At 35.3% G+C, this 20,226-nt stretch overlaps 1 protein-coding gene across 1 annotated transcript in view; it reads right to left on the reverse strand.

Annotated features, from left to right (window-relative positions):
* Nucleotides 1-15,778, reverse strand: part of LOC117339870 (G protein-coupled receptor kinase 5-like) — a 71,582-nt gene extending 55,804 nt beyond the window's left edge. Inside the window, exon 1 of the mRNA XM_033901580.1 lies at nt 15,588-15,778. Coding sequence (XP_033757471.1) covers nt 15,588-15,639 — 52 coding nt within the window. The 5' untranslated portion in view covers nt 15,640-15,778. The remainder of the gene's footprint in view (nt 1-15,587) is intronic.
* Nucleotides 15,779-20,226: the final 4,448 nt, after the last annotated feature.

Raw genomic sequence — 20,226 nt, forward strand, 5'->3', positions numbered from 1 at the left:
TCGGCCCACCATCATAGCTGTTGTATACAAAACATATATGATGACACAAAATTTACAAAGGTAAACAGATTCCACAATACCATGTGCTAACCTTTTGTGAGGTAGCTTTACACAAATGTGTTTTTGTCCCGACGACAGTAACCACTGACCAAAATATGCAGTCCAACTTGTTTATAAAAGTAATAACACCAACCAAAGTCAATAGACGTAGGACAAGAACAAGTTTTATTCTTGGTCGCCGTCCAAGTAAAATAGCACTGGCATTTACATCATAATGAAAATTGAGCAAACGCCTACAAAAAGTATCAAAATGACATCATTTTTTTACCTAATTGTGCTGTAGGGTACATACATACACATCATCATCAGTTATTTTATATACCTGGTGCCACATGATGTTAATTAGAGAATTCTGGATCTTAGTAAAAACAGTTCTTCCTAAGAATTTCACTGTGCTAGGTCATTTTGTTTATAATAGTGTAACCACAGGTGCCTGACTCGTTTTATAAAATAATAACATATAAGAACAAGGGAATCCTAGCTATATAAGAAATTTGAGATTTAACGATAATGGCTGTTTGTTTGCCAGGTTGTTTTCCGGACAGACTGGTCCAAAAATGCAATGCAAGTGACCAAGGGAAACCTACTTATGAAATTTGAGAAAGATCCATTCAGTACTTTGAGAAATAGAGATAACAAACTTCAATTGTCAAAATCCAAGATGGCGGTCTGTCGGCCATATTGTTTTCCAATTGATCCCAAATGCAATAAGCATAACGAGGCATTAAGGGGAACCTCCATATGAAATTTGAGAAAAAACCCTTCAGTACTTTCTCAGAAATAGCGATAATAAACTTCAATTGTCAAAATCCAAGATGGCTGCCTGTCGGCCATGTTGTTTTCAGATTGGTTTCAAAACGCAATATGCATAACTAGGCACCAAGGGAAACTTACATATGAAATTTCAGAAAGATCCCTTCAGTACTTTCTCAGAAATAGCGATAATAAACTTCAATTGTCAAAATCCAAGATGGCTGCCTGTCGGCCATGTTGTTTTCAGATTGGTTTCAAAATGCAATATGCATAACTAGGCACCAAGGGAAACTTACATATGAAATTTCAGAAAGATCCATTCAGTACTTTCTCAGAAATAGTGATAACAAACTTCAATTGTCAAAATCCAAGATGGCTGCCTGTCGGCCATGTTGTTTTCTGATTGGTCTCAAAACGCAATATGCATATCTAGGCACCAAGGGAAACTTACATATGAAATTTCAGAAAGATCCATTCAGTACTTTCTCAGAAATAGTGATAACAAACTTCAATTGTCAAAATCCAAGATGGCTGCCTGTCGGCCATGTTGTTTTCAGATTGGTCTCAAATCGCAATATGCATAACTAGGCACCAAGGGAAATCTACATATGAAATTTCAGAAAGATCCCTTCAGTACATTCTCAGAAATAGCGATAACAAACTTCAATTGTCAAAATCCAAGATGGCTGCCTGTCGGCCATGTTGCTTTCGGATTGGTCTCAAAACGCAATATGCATAACTAGGCACCAAGGGAAACCTACATATGAAATTTCAGAAAGATCCATTCAGTACTTTCTCAGAAATAGTGATAACAAACATCAATTGTCAAAATCCAAGATGGCTGCCTGTCGGCCATGTTGTTTTCAGATTGGTCTCAAATCGCAATATGCATAACTAGGCACCAAGGGGAACCTTCATATGAAATTTGAGAAAGATCCATTCAGTACTTTCTCAGAAATAGCGATAACAAACTTCAATTGTCAAAATCCAAGATGGCTGCCTGTCGGCCATTTTGTTTGCCGATTGGTCTCAAAATGCAATATGCATAACTAGGCACCAAGGGAAACCTACATATGAAATTTGAGAAAGATCCCTTCAGTACTTTCTCAAAAATAGTGATAACAAACATCAATTGTCAAAATCCAAGATGGCTGCCTGTCGGCCATGTTGTTATCCGATTGGTCTAAAAACGCAATATGCATAACTAGGCACCAAGGGGAACCTTCATATGAAATTTCAGAAAGATCCATTCAGTACTTTCTCAGAAATAGTGATAACAAACATCAATTGTCAAAATCCAAGATGGCTGCCTGTCGGCCATGTTGTTTTCAGATTGGTCTCAAATCGCAATATGCATAACTAGGCACCAAGGGGAACCTTCATATGAAATTTGAGAAAGATCCATTCAGTACTTTCTCAGAAATAGCGATAACAAACTTCAATTGTCAAAATCCAAGATGGCTGCCTGTCGGCCATGTTGTTTTCAGATTGGTCTCAAATCGCAATATGCATAACTAGGCACCAAGGGGAACCTTCATATGAAATTTGAGAAAGATCCATTCAGTACTTTCTCAGAAATAGCGATAACAAACTTCAATTGTCAAAATCCAAGATGGCTGCCTGTCGGCCATTTTGTTTGCCGATTGGTCTCAAAATGCAATATGCATAACTAGGCACCAAGGGAAACCTACATATGAAATTTGAGAAAGATCCCTTCAGTACTTTCTCAAAAATAGCGATAACAAACTTCAATTGTCAAAATCCAAGATGGCTGCCTGTCGGCCATGTTGTTATCCGATTGGTCTAAAAACGCAATATGCATAACTAGGCACCAAGGGGAACCTTCATATGAAATTTGAGAAAGATCCCTTCAGTACTTTCTCAGAAATAGAGATAACAAACTTCAATTGTCAAAATCCAAGATGGCTGCCTGTCGGCCATTTTGTTTTCCGATTGGTCTAAAAATGCAATATGCATAACTAGGCACCAAGGGGAACCTACATATGAAATTTGAGAAAGATCCTTTCAGTACTTTCTGAGAAATAGCGATAACAAGAATTGTTTACGGACGGAGGGACGGAGGGACGGAGGGACGGACGGACGGACGGACGGACGGACGGACGGACCACGGACCACGGACGCAGGGCGATTTGAATAGCCCACCATCTGATGATGGTGGGCTAATAAATGTACATATAAATACAAGAGATCCCAGAGGGATCTTGGCGCCCACCATTGCATGATCTTTATAGGTTCCATGTCAGATTGATCTTTTCTCTACTTTTTCCTTCATTTTACTAATCTGTGCAAATTGAGACATCCCTCCAGTACTTTTCAAACAAGGGAATCCTAGCTATATAAGAAATTTGAGATTTAGTGATAATGGCTGTTTGTTTGTTAGGTTGTTTTCAGGACAGACTGGTCCCAAAATGCAATACGAAGGACCAAGGGGAACCTGCATATGAAATTTAAGAAAGATCCCTTCAGTACTTTCTGAGAAATAGCAATAACAAACTTCAATTGTCAAAATCCAAGATGGCTGCCTGTTGGCCATATTGTTTTCAGATAGGTCTCAAAAAGCAATATGCATAACAAGGCACCAAGGGGAACCTACATATTAAATTTGAGAAAGATCCCTTCAGTACTTTCTCAGAAATAGCGATAACAAACTTCAATTGTCAAAATCCAAGATGGCTGCCTGTCGGCCATGTTGTTTTCAGATAGGTCTCAAAAAACAATATGCATAACTAGGCACCAAGGGGAACCTACATATGAAATTTCAGAAAGATCCCTTCAGTACTTTCTCAGAAATAGCGATAACAAACTTCAATTGTCAAAATCCAACATGGCTGCCTGTCGGCCATGTTGTTTTCTGATTGGTCTCAAAACACAATATGCATAACTAGGCTCCTAGGGGAACCTACATATGAAATTTGAGAAAGATCCCTACAGTACTTTCTCAGAAATAGCTATAACAAACTTCAATTGTCAAAATCCAAGATGGCTGCCTGTCGGCCATGTTGTTTTCCGATTGATCTCAAAATGCAATATGCATAACAAGGCACCAAGGGGAACCTACATATGAAATTTGAGAAAGATCCCTTCAGTACTTTCTCAGAAATAGCGATAACAAACTTCAATTGTCAAAATCCAAGATGGCTGCCTGTCGGCCATGTTGTTTTCCGATTGGTCTCAAAATGCAATATGCATAACTAGGCACCAAGGGGAACCTATATATGAAATTGCAGAAAGATCCCTTCAGTACTTTCTCAGAAATAGTGATAACAAACTTCAATTGTCAAAATCCAAGATGGCTGCCTGTCGGCCATGTTGTTTTCCGATTGGTCTCAAAACACAATATGCATAACTAGGCACCAAGGGGAACCTACATATGAAATTTGAGAAAGATCCCTTCAGTACTTTCTCAGAAATAGCGATAACAAACTTCAATTGTCAAAATCCAAGATGGCTGCCTGTTGGCCATATTGTTTTCAGATAGGTCTCAAAAAGCAATATGCATAACAAGGCACCAAGGGGAACCTACATATTAAATTTGAGAAAGATCCCTTCAGTACTTTCTCAGAAATAGCGATAACAAACTTCAATTGTCAAAATCCAAGATGGCTGCCTGTCGGCCATGTTGTTTTCAGATAGGTCTCAAAAAACAATATGCATAACTAGGCACCAAGGGGAACCTACATATGAAATTTCAGAAAGATCCCTTCAGTACTTTCTCAGAAATAGCGATAACAAACTTCAATTGTCAAAATCCAACATGGCTGCCTGTCGGCCATGTTGTTTTCTGATTGGTCTCAAAACACAATATGCATAACTAGGCTCCTAGGGGAACCTACATATGAAATTTGAGAAAGATCCCTACAGTACTTTCTCAGAAATAGCTATAACAAACTTCAATTGTCAAAATCCAAGATGGCTGCCTGTCGGCCATGTTGTTTTCCGATTGATCTCAAAATGCAATATGCATAACAAGGCACCAAGGGGAACCTACATATGAAATTTGAGAAAGATCCCTTCAGTACTTTCTCAGAAATAGCGATAACAAATTTCAATTGTCGAAATCCAAGATGGCTGCCTGTCAGCCATGTTGTTTTCCGATCAGTCTCAAAATGCAATATGCATAACTAAGCACCGAGGGGAACCTACATATGAAATTTGAGAAAGATCATTTCAGTACTTTCTCAGAAATAGCGATAACAAACTTCAATTGTCAAAATCCAAGATGGCTGCCTGTCGGCCATGTTGTTTTCTGATTGGTCTCAAAATGCAATATGCATAACTAGACACCGCGGGGAACCTACATATGAAATTTCAGTAAGATCCCTTCATTAGTTTCTTAGAAATAGCAATAACAAACTTCAATTGTCGAAATCCAAGATGGCTGCCTGTCGGCCATGTTGTTTTCTGATTGGTCTCAAAATGCAATATGCATAACTAAGCATCAAGGGGAACCTAAATATGAAATTTCAGTAAGATCCCTTCATTAGTTTCTTAGAAATAGTGATAACAAACTTCAATTGTCGAAATCCAAGATGGCTGCCTGTCGGTCATGTTGTTTTCCGATTAGTCTCAAAATGCAATATGCATAACTAAGCATCAAGGGGAACCTAAATATGAAATTTGAGAAAGATCCCTTCAGTACTTTCTGAGAAATAGCGATAACAAACTTCAATTGTCAAAATCCAAGATGGCTGCCTGTCGGCCATGTTGTTTTCCGAATGGTCTCAAAATGCAATATGCATAACTAGGCACCAGGGGGAACTTACATATGAAATTTGGGAAAGATCCCTTCAGTGCTTTCTGAGAATTAGCAATAACAAACTTCAATTGTCAAAATCCAAGATGGCTGCCTGTCGGCCATGTTGTTTTCCGATTGGTCTCAAAATGCAATATGCATAACTAGGTACCAAGGGGAACCTACATATAAAATTTGAGAAAGATCCCTTCAGTACTTTCCGAAAAATAGCGATAACAAGAATTGTTTACGGACGGACGGAGAGACGGGGGGACGGAGGGACGGACGGACGGACGGACGGACCACGGACCACGGACGCAGGGCGATTTGAATAGCCCACCATCTGATGATGGTGGGCTAAAAATATAAATAAATATAAATCTCATTTAAATGTACTCTTATATGTTATTAATTTATGAAACGAGTCAGGCACCTGTGGAGTAACGAATGTTTACTTTTAAGATAGAATAGTAGTAACGCTTCAAACATCTATTAGAGCTTGGTCACTACCAGGTTTATCAATAAAATATCTGGTCCAAACAGTAATATTGGCCAGTGAAAAATGAAACTTGATCCTCATTGTTTCACCACAAACAAATTAAATTTACAGTTACAATTGACACTAACTACAACAATATAAATTGACGAAAGAATACAAAAGAGCCAGTCAGAATATCAATTTAATGAACCTTCTTTGCTATGTGAATTCAGCATTAAAAATCTGCTAATTCAAAATCAGTAGTCATGTAAAAGATGCCTTTAAAATCTGCCTTTTCTAGACCTATCAACATGTAAAATATATAACAATGTAAACAATTAAACTATTGTAAAAATCTACTGACTCTGAATAAATTTCCTTAATTCATGGAATTATTCAACAATTTGCAATTGTTTAATTTACAATTGCTTAAGATTATACAACAACTTTATTGCTTAAAATCATAGTTTATGCTCGTGAACCAAAAAAATGTGTACATATAACTGTTTAAGAAATTGGTTACTTCCAACTTGCAAAATGATCAAAATGTAGATATTTAATATGAGAATAGTACATATATGTACTAAGCATTCTAAGATTTTCTTACATGTTGGGTATTTATACAGTTATTTCACTTCATTATGCAGTTTGAGAAATATAACATTATCAGGTTTAGAATGATGTATTGTCATTACACGAGTATAGATATGAAATTTTGTCACAAATGAGTCATATTGCAAATACGGTACATATATATACTTCATAAGACATTTCCTTCTTAGTTTTTGAAGACGATCATTTCAAACAAAAGAAATGACAGGGTTTACCTTAGTTTGTGTGTACTAGAGAATTTGATAGGTAGTGAAATGTATGAGCTGTGATTTGAATTGCACAAGTAACTGGTGATACATTAAATTGTCAATACCTATGCTTTGTCTGGTAATGTTAGCCTGGGGGCCACCACATACACTTTGACTCAAGTATGGGGTAGGCTTATTATTGGACAAAGAAATAACTTTGTCAGAATTTTTAAGTTTTTACTGACTTACAATATACCTGGGTGGGCTTATTACCAGGCACCTGTTAACTACCCCGATAGAGTAATTATCAATAAATAACTCAACATTTGGCAGTTACACTTGGAAAATTAATCCAACTTTAAGCATGTCACAGTTCTGTATTGAGAACACTGTTAAAGTTGTAAATGTTCATATATAATTCAAATTTCAAATCAAACACTGTAACTAATTTTTAAATACTGACTCTGGATGCTAAATTACACAAGCATATTTTTGTGTGTATAAATCACGGACTAATAGACCCTTGAGAGTATGTTTTTGATTCCATAAAACAAGATTTGACTTTTTCGATTGAGGTTAATATACGGTATTTGGTTTCTATAACAACTTGACCCTTCAGATTTCTGAGAAAGAGTTATTTGATTTAAGAAATCATTAAAAATTTAGTGTCAGCTTGATTTCCTGTACAAATACATAGATTTATACCTAAAATATTGGCATGGACTATGTTAAAAGGATGATTCAGAACGTATGTTTACCATGCAGCAAGTTTTCTCAACCAAAATACCACCTGTAGATATGGCCCACAAAAAACACTGCAATACACATGCATGTTTTATTGAGAGAAAGGGCAGTTTTTGCCCTGCCTTGGATCAAGTGATCTATCTCTGGTGCTCAATATACACCTGGAGAACATTGTACCATGTCTTGTGCTCCCAGGCTACATAGTACCATAAAATACACAGAACATGTACTGTTTATATTAAATCATTCATGTTGTCGCCTCTATAACCAGACAAGAAATGGGAATCTATTCCCTAATCAGTATGATTGAGTTCTGTTGCAACAGATCTAGACCTAGAGCAATCTATGTGGCAAATTACTCAGCACAACAATATTTATATCACAGCTAATATATTTTACTACTTACCAAATTCTCTAATACACACAAAATAAGGTAAACCCTGTCATTACTTTAGTTTAAATGATTGCCTTCAAAAAATAAGAAAATGTCTTTTGAAGTAGTTACATGGCTTTTTATATCTCTAATTATAATTGTACTTTGACTTTCTTTCAAATTTCAATTAATTTGACAAAACACATTTTTGTACAAGATTACACAATTCACCATGTACTTTAATGTAAAACCAAAGGGCCAAAAGGTCCTGAGAAATATCTGGGGTTTGAGATTGTAAATTAATAACCTATAATTGAATGTTAATTGTTATGGTCAGACAGCTATCTGACATAAATGTCTAAAATTTGGCCTTGGGTCCATAACATAATCTTATTAATCTTAAATCAGTAATACAGTGTATGTTTTAATCCAATTCATTTTGAATTAACTTTACTAATTCAGTTTGTATGACATCATATCATCAATCTGAATTTTCAAATTTTGATTTATTTTTTTTTTTACAGTTTTTGTTTTTTTTTGGACAATTTTCAAGTTTTACAAGATCCAAAATCACTGTTTTTCAGAAGGTGTGAAAGCCATGAAATTTGTAGAAAAACAAAGACTGTCTAGGGATAATCATTTGAACTTCTTCACCTCAAAATGTTTGAAATTTACAGTTCAGAATATCATCAATGTCTCTTCATGATTCATGAAAATAGTTTGAGCATGACATCAAGTAAATATTCTCAGACGCTGGACCATTATATTTATAAATAAAAACATCGAGTCCATATGCCATTAAATAGTTGAGCATATGATGTTGTCTAAATCAATCAGATCGATTCGAAATCTGACCACATGTATCATATGCAGTATGATACATTACAATTAAATGTTATTACAAACTTAAATATTTGATTGTATAAATCAATTAATTTATTTCATAATTCCAGAAATCAGGAACCCAAAGGGCATATGCATATATAATATATCGGCCATGCATGGACTTGACATGATCCTGGTAAATATATACGCTGCAGATTTATATATGAACCTATCCAGACATGGAAATAGGTGAAAAACTAGTTCTAGATACCAGATAGTGTGTACATATGATTCAGTTTCCCTCCCCACTGTGTGAGTAAACTATAGTACAAGTTGTATGTGATAGTTATATGATTTTATATAAATATTTGTTCAGATATTTTTATTATGTGGTACTGCCTGGCATCCAGTCATATTTTACAATCATAAGTCAGGCTATCACGGGTGAATTAACTTCTCTCTGTAGTGTTACTTACACCAAATCTGAATGTGATAGCTATCAAGTTACAGTATTTTAAATTGACACCATCCGGATTAAAAGATATCAATACCTATATCTCTCATGTTGCTTGCCTATAAATCTGGAACACACTGGGTATTGCGAAAGCAATGTCCCCTACCTAAAAATAGTAACAGTGACCTTGACCTTGACCCAAATACCTTGACACTCACACTTGTCCAAGACAGTATGGTACTTTATCATAGTGAGAAATTTGATCAAAACTCCTCAAGGAATGAAGTCGCTAGAGCATTGACAATCTTTGGCTTTCGTGCATACATACAAGGCGGACCAAGAGGAAACCTATATTCCTCTGGTATGAAGATAGAGGGGAAACCTAAAGTTCCCCAGTTTCACTGGTAGGAAACTAATTACCGAAGTAAGGTTTCTCTCCGATTTAGAAATATAGCAGGGTGGGGTTGAAAAGAACAGAAGACTCGGATAACATACATGTGGTACCGGTACATCTATTACCGATATCATTGGGTTCTTTTTCTTGAAATTTGCGAGAAAAACATGTTTTCAGAAAATATCAAAGTTACTTGGAGTTTTCCATTTGGTCTTAATGAATAAATGAAATTTTTTTCATAGTCTGCAATTGCGTTGAAGTACACCATATGGTGTCCTATATAATTTTGTCCAGAGGGGTTGTTTTCATGATGACCACACAAAGGGCTATGCAGCTGGTACATACTTGTACATATATCCAACCATATCAAGATTTTGTTTTCATCAGCCAGATGAATTTATCATGTGTATTTAAACATCAAACTGTCCCTGACAGGGCTATGTAGACAAACATATATATACCACTAGATGAGGACAATGAATATTCTGTCAAATGACTGGTTCGACGATTTGGTTTGTTTTTGTTTAACGTCCTATTAACAGCCAGGGTCATTTAAGGACGTGCCAGGTTTTGGAGGTGGAGGAAAGCCGGAGTACCCGGAGAAAAACCACCGGCCTACGGTCAGTACCTGGCAACTGCCCCACGTAGGTTTCGAACTTGCAACCCAGTGGTGGAGGGCTAGTGTTAAAGTGTCGGTACACCTTAACCACTCGGCCCCTTCAGGTTCGACGAAAAAGGCAAGGTACCATCATCATTCCCCAGACAGGGCACATAAATTCATGATTTTTAATTTCTTTGAAATACAGGAAAGAACACATCTCGCATGTTTCCAGCGACATACAATCTTCCATCTCCCAAAATCTATCAAACAATTACAAGCACCCACTTAGTGCTGCAGGCAATACACGGATGGCAACAGTCTGTTTGAAATAGATACTTGCATGTAAGCTAAAACATATTGAAATGAAATCTACCATATCAATAAACAAACCTGAGAACTAAATGTCATAACAAAACATCGCCTTCAATCAATTTTGTTAGGAGATATAGTTAACCCAAGCAAACATTACCACAAACTGCGAGATGTCACAGTAATGTGACAGAGGATCCCCCGGAAAGGACAACTAATCTGAGGACAGGTGTTCATATGAATCTTTATCTTACCATCAGTGATTTTTGGGATACAAATTCTTGCATCCTACATTTTCACTCTTCTAGAGAAACCTGGTGTTTGACATCCACCTTTTTTAAACACATAGTGATAATTCTACATGTGAGTCCAGGGTCCTGTACCCAAATAATGTTTATGGGACTCGCAGAATTTCTAGAAAAAGGTCAATTTAACGTTGCGTTGTTTTTTTGCAATGCAGCTAGAAAGGGACTCATTAAAATAATAAGTAGATTGATGACTGAACACAGTATAAAACCTCAATACAAAGGATACTATAATGGGGTTTTTATTTCTCACCCAAATTTTTTTTATTTCCAAATCACTTCATGTTTTTCCAGCAAGACTTGTTCATATTTAAAAGGGGAAAAAAAAAGAGCCTGACTCACAGTAGCCACTAAATCTCAACTAAAAACTCATGATCACCTGAAATAAGTATTGTGTACCATATTTAAGTTTCAAAAATCAAATGTTAACAATTTACAGGTCTGTTCGAGATGTTCTGGAAAAGAATTAAAACTCATCCATTTTGTATGATTACATTATTTGGAAAGATGTTAATCATACAAACATTGATCCAAAATTGTGTTCGAAGAGCTTTCAAAAATGTCTAAATTCCTTTATAGAGCAAGGAGTGAAAATGAGTTGAGCATTGATAACCGTTCAATATTCGGTTTGGTTTTGTATTAACATGCATGCTATCAACAGTTATGGTGGTCGAGTGGTAACACACTTGCCCTTCACGTAGGTGCCCGGGGTTCGATTCCCCGATCGGACGTGAAAAGGTATGGGGTCAGCTGCCGGACCACGTGGGTTTTCCCCCTGGTAGTCCAGTTTCCTCCCACAGTGAGACCCCCACCCCCGCGCACTTCCATCCTGGCCAACAAGCGTGATTGATATAAGTTTGTATAACTTGTTTCACAATTGTTGTCAAATAAATAAAAGTTCACATTTTAAGCTATGGTCACTATTCGGCTGGAGATGGGACATAAATGTAAGTTCGGCTGTCAAATTTTCAAAGATGTATTTTTATCCCAATAGCCCTCTAATTTTAAATACATATATACTAGACTAGTCTAGATCGTATACAGACCTAACTACCAGAACACTATGGTCAAACATGTTGCTTTATTACATTCTTATTGACGTAGCTGCCATCATGAATGGCAATGGTCATATAAGGATACATTTCAAGTGGTACATTTGTATTTGTATAATTTCTGGTCAATATTTTCATGAGTATTGAAATGCTTCTTGTAAAAAACATAAAAATATTGTGTCTAGGATTGAAAAACATACATTGATATACCATCTGGAAAATATTGTTGGCAAAAATGTTTTGGGTTTATGCACATGACTCCCGAGTTTTCATCAAGAAACTCATCAGCATCAGTGTTACGTATGATAATACAATTACAGTATCTATACCCTGGTAAATATCACTTAAAAACATGAAAGATACTAATCAAATAGTTTGATCTTTTAAAATTACAACTTAAATTTAGGACAAACAATTGGGTTATCTAATAGACTTGGTTACTTATTTTGATTAAGTAAAACTGATGATAACTGCCTCGTTGTACCAAATTGCAGCATTTATTTTCAGGCCCATTAACAGTATTGAAGAAACCGGATGTATACAGAACGAGGATCAACTTAGCAGACACTGCAGAACTTCACATATGTCATGAACATTCCAATGATTGCTTCGAGATTTGGATATTGGTAGGAGAAAGACAATGCACTTTACCATATTAAGTGATGTAATTACATCAGAAAAGTATGACGTGAGGATTATTAAAATATTTTAGCGTCAATATAATCTGTTTAGAAACTTCTTCTCATTGAAAATAAGGTCAAAATCAATGTATTCGTTTTAAGAAAACTACACTAACTTGATTGCATCAATTATTGAAATATTTGAAAAATAGTTAAAAAAATTATGATGACTACCCCCTGACGACAATACCCTTTATTGCTCTACTGGTTCTAAACTTTGTTTATTTTACAACATTTAGTGACCCAATACCTCTTCACGTCCAATTGGGGAATCAAACCCTGGCCGCCTAGACAAAAGGTAAATGTGTTACCACTGTGTCACCTGACTACCAGAACTGGTTCTCACCAGAAGGGGCTAATGAGTCTACGGATAATACTACTGCATGTATATGTAGTGAAATAGTCCAGATTAACTCATTTCAATACCTCCTGCTTGCATATTTCTCCATATCTTGATCTAGAAATGAGTTTGGTTTTTTTTTTGGATCACAACCCGCACAATTCTTTGTATGTAAAAGTCTTTTACCAGTTCATCATTTTCAAACAAGAGGCCTAAGGGACCTGCATTGCTCACTTGGATATTTCAGTGATCATCTGCCTCTGCGGCCCCAGAGGGGTCTAGTCACCATTTATGCAAATTTGTTTCTCTTCCCATAGGATGGTTTTAACCAAATTTGTTCAAAATCCATTCATTCGTTCATGACTACTGATGATTTAAAAGAAACGTTGATGGATGATTAGTGATGAGAATCGGTTAAAATTTCCTGATCTGTCAGCATTTTTGTCAATCCATTTGATAATTTTAATTATCTTTATTTGATATTTAAATTTTTTTTACTTTGTAGTGCTTACTGCATCGTACCAGTCATCTAGATGCTTGCATTCTAAAACCATGATCAAGCGATTGATTGTGATCAGTTTTTCTCACATGATATACCAATCACCTAATATCCTTTGGTTCATCATGTCAGGCATTTCTGATGAAACTTGATTACAGATTTCTTACTCAATTAATTGGTCAAACACTCACACAAGTGATACTCGTCCAACTTGATTAATCAGAACACCACAACAGATGATAGACGGATGACAGACGGACCATGCGCCATGACATAAAAACTTTATTATTTGGACAGAGATGGTTTGTTTGTTTCATGTGTTAATTAAGATCCAAAATCAATACATCAAAGTCTTAACAGCCAAAATATGTATTTGAGTGTTGGTCTCCTGGGCTAGCAGTACAAAATTTTATGTCTGTCTGGTGATCACTCACAAGTCACTAATGTTAGTTTCTGTTTAACATCAAATTCAACAGAAAATCTGTAAATTTTGCAAGCCAGCTGCTCTAACCCTGCAACGTTTCTGTGAAAGGTTTATTATATTATCAGATGACTGATATTTCCCCTTGGGACTCTAGAAACACATACACAAAGTGACTATACTATTGAGCAATTAAAATATCAACTACATCTGCCATAGATCTTGAGGAATGTCAATTACATTTTCTTTGGCATTCTAACTACAAAAGATAATTCTCATAATGATCAGAATATAATAAAATCATTCCAAAATAAACAAATTACCATTAATACATGTACTTCAAATTACTTTGTGACATATTTTCAAATGCCTTATCTAAAAGTTTGCTTCCTTCTTCCTTACCTTGAACCCCAGAAGTCAGAATTCATTCAATTCAGATTTATATCTAAAGAAGAAATTAGCTTTTCATCCTTAATTTGGTTTTGAACAATCAATAAAATCTTCTGCAACCATAATTGGTAAATTCAGAGACCTAAATGGGTCAATTTTACTGATACACATCAGATATGGTAACCAATTTCAGCCATTTCTGAATTCTGAGAGATCTATAAGTCATATTATTTGTCAGTTTTCTTTTTTTTGACAGAAATACAAGGAAACTTAGTAAAATATCCAAAGTCTGATTTACTCATTTCATTAATTCAAGTTAGCATTCCACCATGTGTTTTCAACTGGGATAAATTTATTATAAATAATGTAAACACTAAAATCATATCCGATGATATTGATAAACAAAAAAGAAAACTACTGTGGGTATCCTACCCTGAAGATATACATATCAGGATACAAACTGGTCCATTAATTAATATTACAAATATTTAAATACTAAATACCTATAAAATGGTCAATCCATCACATGGTCTATGTTTACACCTTTTACTGCTCAAATAAGATCTCTATAGGTGATCTCACATTCAGGAACTTACCCAAATGATATCAAACATCTTATATATTGCAGTAGCTAAATAAACCAGTCACTTTTGATAATACTACAGTACTGTATTAGCAATAGTAAAGGCAATATCTCACAAAGAATGCTTCCTATTCCAGTAATGCTAATTCAAATTGATTTAATTTCAATTTCTAAAATGATGACAAAGTGAAAAATGTCATACAGACTTTTAAAAAAAATGAAACAACACAAGAGTGATAAGACATGCATGTTTGTATTTTGTCATGATTATATTCTGGTAGTAAGATTGCTGATATATACCCCTTCGGAGGCCTCATTCGGATGCATGACATCCAAGTACCTCGTACCAAGTTCATTATCCGGTATTCCAATAACTAGGTCAAATATCTCCAAATCAAAATAACGAATTAACTTCGGAAATATAATGAGACGCACTGATTTCCTGACATATATCACATAATATTTAACAACGTTGATTATCAATGAAAAAAATATATCACAGATCCGAAATCTGACAGGGATGCTGGGGCAAAAGAAAGGGGGATCCAATACACAATGCAATACACACGCTGTATAAACAAAACAAATCGGACTCCCATGACCGAAAACAGTATGAAATTTTCCAACTAATAACAACACGGAAGTGTTACGTAGGCATTGCACGGAATTTGCTGCAACCATGCAGCCGAGTGCAGCAAAACAGACGAAACGTCAAATGCATTTCGAGATGAGAAAACTCGTGAGTGTAACTACGAACAATTAAAATATCTCACCTTCCCTGGCTTTGATGTAGACGGTGTTTGCAACAATATTTTCTAGTTCCATTTGGCTTTTTTGAGGTAATGGGCTACAAAAAGGGTCAATATTAGACCCTATTTTGAGTCCACTATCCTCCTAATCGGCTCGCCTGGGTGTGGTATAGGAAGAAGCAATATGGCGATCCGATTCGGAAAATGAGAGAGACGTCAATTCTCATTGGTCAAAATAAACCTCATCGTCGGATCGATTAGTGCTGCAAGGGCGATAACTCTTACATAATAGAATTATCATTTTATATCAGACTTCTCTCGATAAGAGATCTGTTCACTAGTAAGTCAGCCATTCAGTACGTTAAACTGTAAATATAGAAAATACAGGAAAGTAAATAAACATATAAGGTAAAACCCACGACTACTGACAATGTCCATTTCTTCTAAAATGAAAAATAGTTCTACCCAGGACCCTATCGAAAGATATCATTCAGAAAAAAAGCTGTGTTCAAAGTCAATCATTTATTGAGTCAGTGTACATAAAATGTTAAAGACATGTGTCTACTAGGAAAATGCATCTACGAGACAAACCAACAAATGACAGTATAATGGAATAGCATTGCCTTCATTGTAATATATAGTGTATACTGATGGGTGAATGACAGCAACGCACTGTCGAGAGGTTCGTGATTAAAAGCTTACGTTTTTGTTTTGTTTTTTAAAGCTATAAAATAAAAACAAAGTGACATAATACATCACGTTTTTGTAGCCCTATCTTGTTATGTATGGAGACAGTAGGTTCCAGAACAGTACATACAAAGAAAGACAAGGTTTTGGAAGATTTTGTATAGCATTGTTAGGGAGGTTACAGTATAGATTTCTGCGACGGATTGAAGGAATGTCCATTTTAGGTTGTTTAGCTATGGCGCGGGAAGGATGTCATAATTAAATATTTTTGCCTAGGCTTATTTCTGCCTAGGCAAAAATCGAATATTGCTTAGGCAAAAATATTTAAGCCTAGGCAATATTCGATTATTGCCTAGGCAAAAATCTAATTTGCCTAGGCAGAAATTGAATTTTGCATATGCAAAATTATTTTAGGTAGAAATATTTTTGCCTAGACAAAAATCGAATTATGCCTAGGCAAAATTCGATTTCTGCCCAGGCAAAAATAATTTTGCCTAGGCGAAAATATTTAATTATGACATCCTTCCCGCGCCATATTTAGCATGGATGTGACACTTTCTTTGTAGTTGTAGTTGTGTACCAGTATCGCCTCTTCTGTGGATTGATTCTATTTTGTTTGTGTAGCTTTTTTTTTTTGCAATGGGCCACATGAACTTGAAAGTTGACAATTATATATTTAGAAATTCTTGAGCAATATTCGACTTTAAAATATTACACAAGACATGCGTCCGAAAATTTAAAGAAGAGCAGTATGTTTAAAACAATCGAAAATGATTATATCTATCTATTTTAAAAATTCGCTTACCCTGGCAAGTCTAAATTAAGTGAACATCTCAGCGATTCTGAACGAGGGACATTTCTTCCAACACCTTAATAATGAACATGCTTGTAAGTAAAAAAAATGTACGTGTATTCGATTCTTTTCTTCCCAAATATTCTGCCTTTTACAGCACGTCGATCCCTGATGATTAAAGTAGGTTCAACTTTCGAAATTCATTTACTTTTCCATCTTAGTTATAGTTTCTAAATCAATCTTTGGTTACAATTTCTCTGTATACAAAATAGAATTTCTTTGTCTACTAATATATCCAAATTATCCTCACAAAGAGATTTTCTTTACAAAAATCTTAAGCAGAAAATATTTCTATAATTTATAAACATAATGATAACACACCGTTCTGTATGAATAACTCCTTTTCTATTTGTATTTATAATGCAGTAAAAATAAAATTCGAATACAGATGGTGATAGAGTTCATATATATACTGAACTCGAAACATACGTAACTTATTTAATTCATTAATTAATTAATTTATTTATTTATTTATTTATTCATTTTTAATTTTCATTATTGATTTATTTGGTTTATCTATTGATTCAAGTTTTGCTGAAACACTTATCATTCTCTGGAAGATTCCTGCAAAGATTTACTTCACGAAAGGTATTTTTAAGCTTTTTCTTTTGCGATGTTGATGACTAGCATTACGCGCTTTCCAATAAGTCTACTTCAATTCGTACCTCGCACAACAGGCATTTAAAGAGGACCAGAAATGTTGCATACTCGATCCAAATTGAAATGCTCGCCTGACGATATTTGATTTTTTTTTTTATTTGTAACCCTTTCGTACGAAAGCCGGTTGGGACCATTTTCGTAGAAAAAAATAAAAAAAAATTCGCGTAATAACGCGAAAGTTTCGCGTAATAACGCGTTAGTTTCGCGTAATTACGCGAAAGTTTCGCGATATAACGCGTTAGTTTCGCGTAATAACGCGAATTTTTTTAAACTTTCTTCTACAAAAATGGTCCCAACCGGCTTTCGTAGTACGAAAGCCGGTTGGGACCATTTTCGTAGAAGAAAATAATATATTTTTTTTCGCGAAGCTTTCGCGTAATAACGCGAAACTAACGCGTTATATCGCGAAACTGGCTTTCGTACAAATGGGATCAGACACAAGTTTAAACAAGAAATATCTTCAAAAAAGATAAACGGCATAGTTTTAACGCTGGTGGTTATAATGTAAAACTACTGGTGAAATTTAAATTAACGAACTACACTGTAATTAATAAATGCGCAGTTTCATCACGGATAACAAAATTATATCAGTTTGAATTATTTGGTGATAATAAGACTGCAAATGTGTCATTTGAACAGATGCATCCACTTATTCAGCTTGAATTCAATTTAAAAGGGACATCACGGTAAAAACGGTGCAATTTTCACTGAATGTACGCGTTTTGTTCCTTTCCAGTTATGTTTCTATGCTGTTCCAATGTTGACAGTCAATCCCTATGTCCAGCTTGACCACTCGATTTAGTTGGGAATCCCCCTCTAAATCTAACGCGGAAATTATTCTTAAATCATTACGCGACTGTTTTGAAATCGTGGCAACACAAACACACGATAGTTTACAAGGCGATATCTATATTCCATCTGGGTTAGTTGGATAACGATATTAACACGTTCTGTATATATTACGGCACACATATTTATGTGTAAATAAGTGTAAACACTTTTCATATAGTATAGTGACAGTAGCGATGTACTGGTACAGACTGTATAAATATTACCGAGTTTGTGGAACTATTATGGAGTTTGTGTGAATATTACCAGAGACCTATATACTAGTATATAGGTCTCTGATATTACCGAGTTTGTGGAACTATTTTATGTACATACATCATCAAATTCGAATGGTTATTGTTCAGAAGGTTATTTTTTAAAAAGATATACCCAATAATATGATAAAAATTACAAAATAAATATTGGTTTACCGTGAGGTCCCTTTTACTTTGTTTCGTTTTTAACTGTATATCTGCATTTTGTATTGACCGCTACATTGACCAATCACATACTTCATCTTGACCAGAAACGCCACCTGTCGCGTCATATCCGGTGCCAAAACAAAATTAGACGGCTATGCCGAAAAATTATGGTCCGTCTTCGGATGTAAAACATAAATTATGAAATATACATATTACCGCAAATTTTTAAGAAGAGACGACGATGAAAAATTTCAAAATTAATGATAAGAATTTCTTTCTTTCTTTTAAATATAAAGGGAATAAATGATTAAACATGTCTTCTATATTTTGCATGCAAGTTTCGGTTTTTTTGTTTTGTTTTTTTGTTTGTTTTTTAAAATTCTAATAGTGATGTTGGTTGTTACATGTTAGCCCTGAACTCTGACAATCCGTTTCACGGTCAATGTTTGTAACCTTGATAATTTGTATATACCACATACAGACACGTTCTACAGTTTAAGTACCATATATACTGTATACGGTAATGTTCTCGCGCTACAACTGACACCATTCCCTGTTAATGTTCACATGCTACGCAGGGGATGGCCATGACTTTGTCGTGTTGCGCTGGGAGAGGTGCGGGAGAGGTTGGAGACCATGGCACAGAATTCCCAACGCATTAAAACCACAGTTGGTATGAATTCCAACTGTTTATCACTTAACCCAGAAAACGTATTTCGACAGTCAAAATGTTAAATTCTATATGACGCCACATTCGATGACTGACTGGTGCAGCCAATGAAATGGCCACAGAATATAGGCCTATTACACAAGTTTGTGCCATTCAAAACTATCACATAGGATCATTGGATAGCTGTCCTTGTGCTTAATTATCATCAACATGTTAGTTACATCACCATCTATAACATTTTAGAAGAGCAGGGAAGAAGTGACAGAGAAACTTATTAACAAAATAGGGAGCCTAACAGATTATGTTCCTAAGTAGTACTTAGCAGAGACCTATATACTGTACTAATATTTTTAGTATATAGAATCTAGGTCTCTGGTAGTAGACGACGGCACGGGCAATGAAAAATTATTATAATTTTTTTTTTTTTTTTTTTTTGTAGATTTTAGACCTATCTGCTCAGGGCACAGGGGCATGTCTAGTGTTATATTAAAAAGATAGCCAGAAAGAAACGTAATATAGGTATTTCTGGCTATCGTTTTAAAT

The sequence above is a fragment of the Pecten maximus genome, chromosome 12 (assembly GCF_902652985.1).
Source record: "Pecten maximus chromosome 12, xPecMax1.1, whole genome shotgun sequence".
Lineage (NCBI taxonomy): Eukaryota > Metazoa > Mollusca > Bivalvia > Pectinida > Pectinidae > Pecten > Pecten maximus.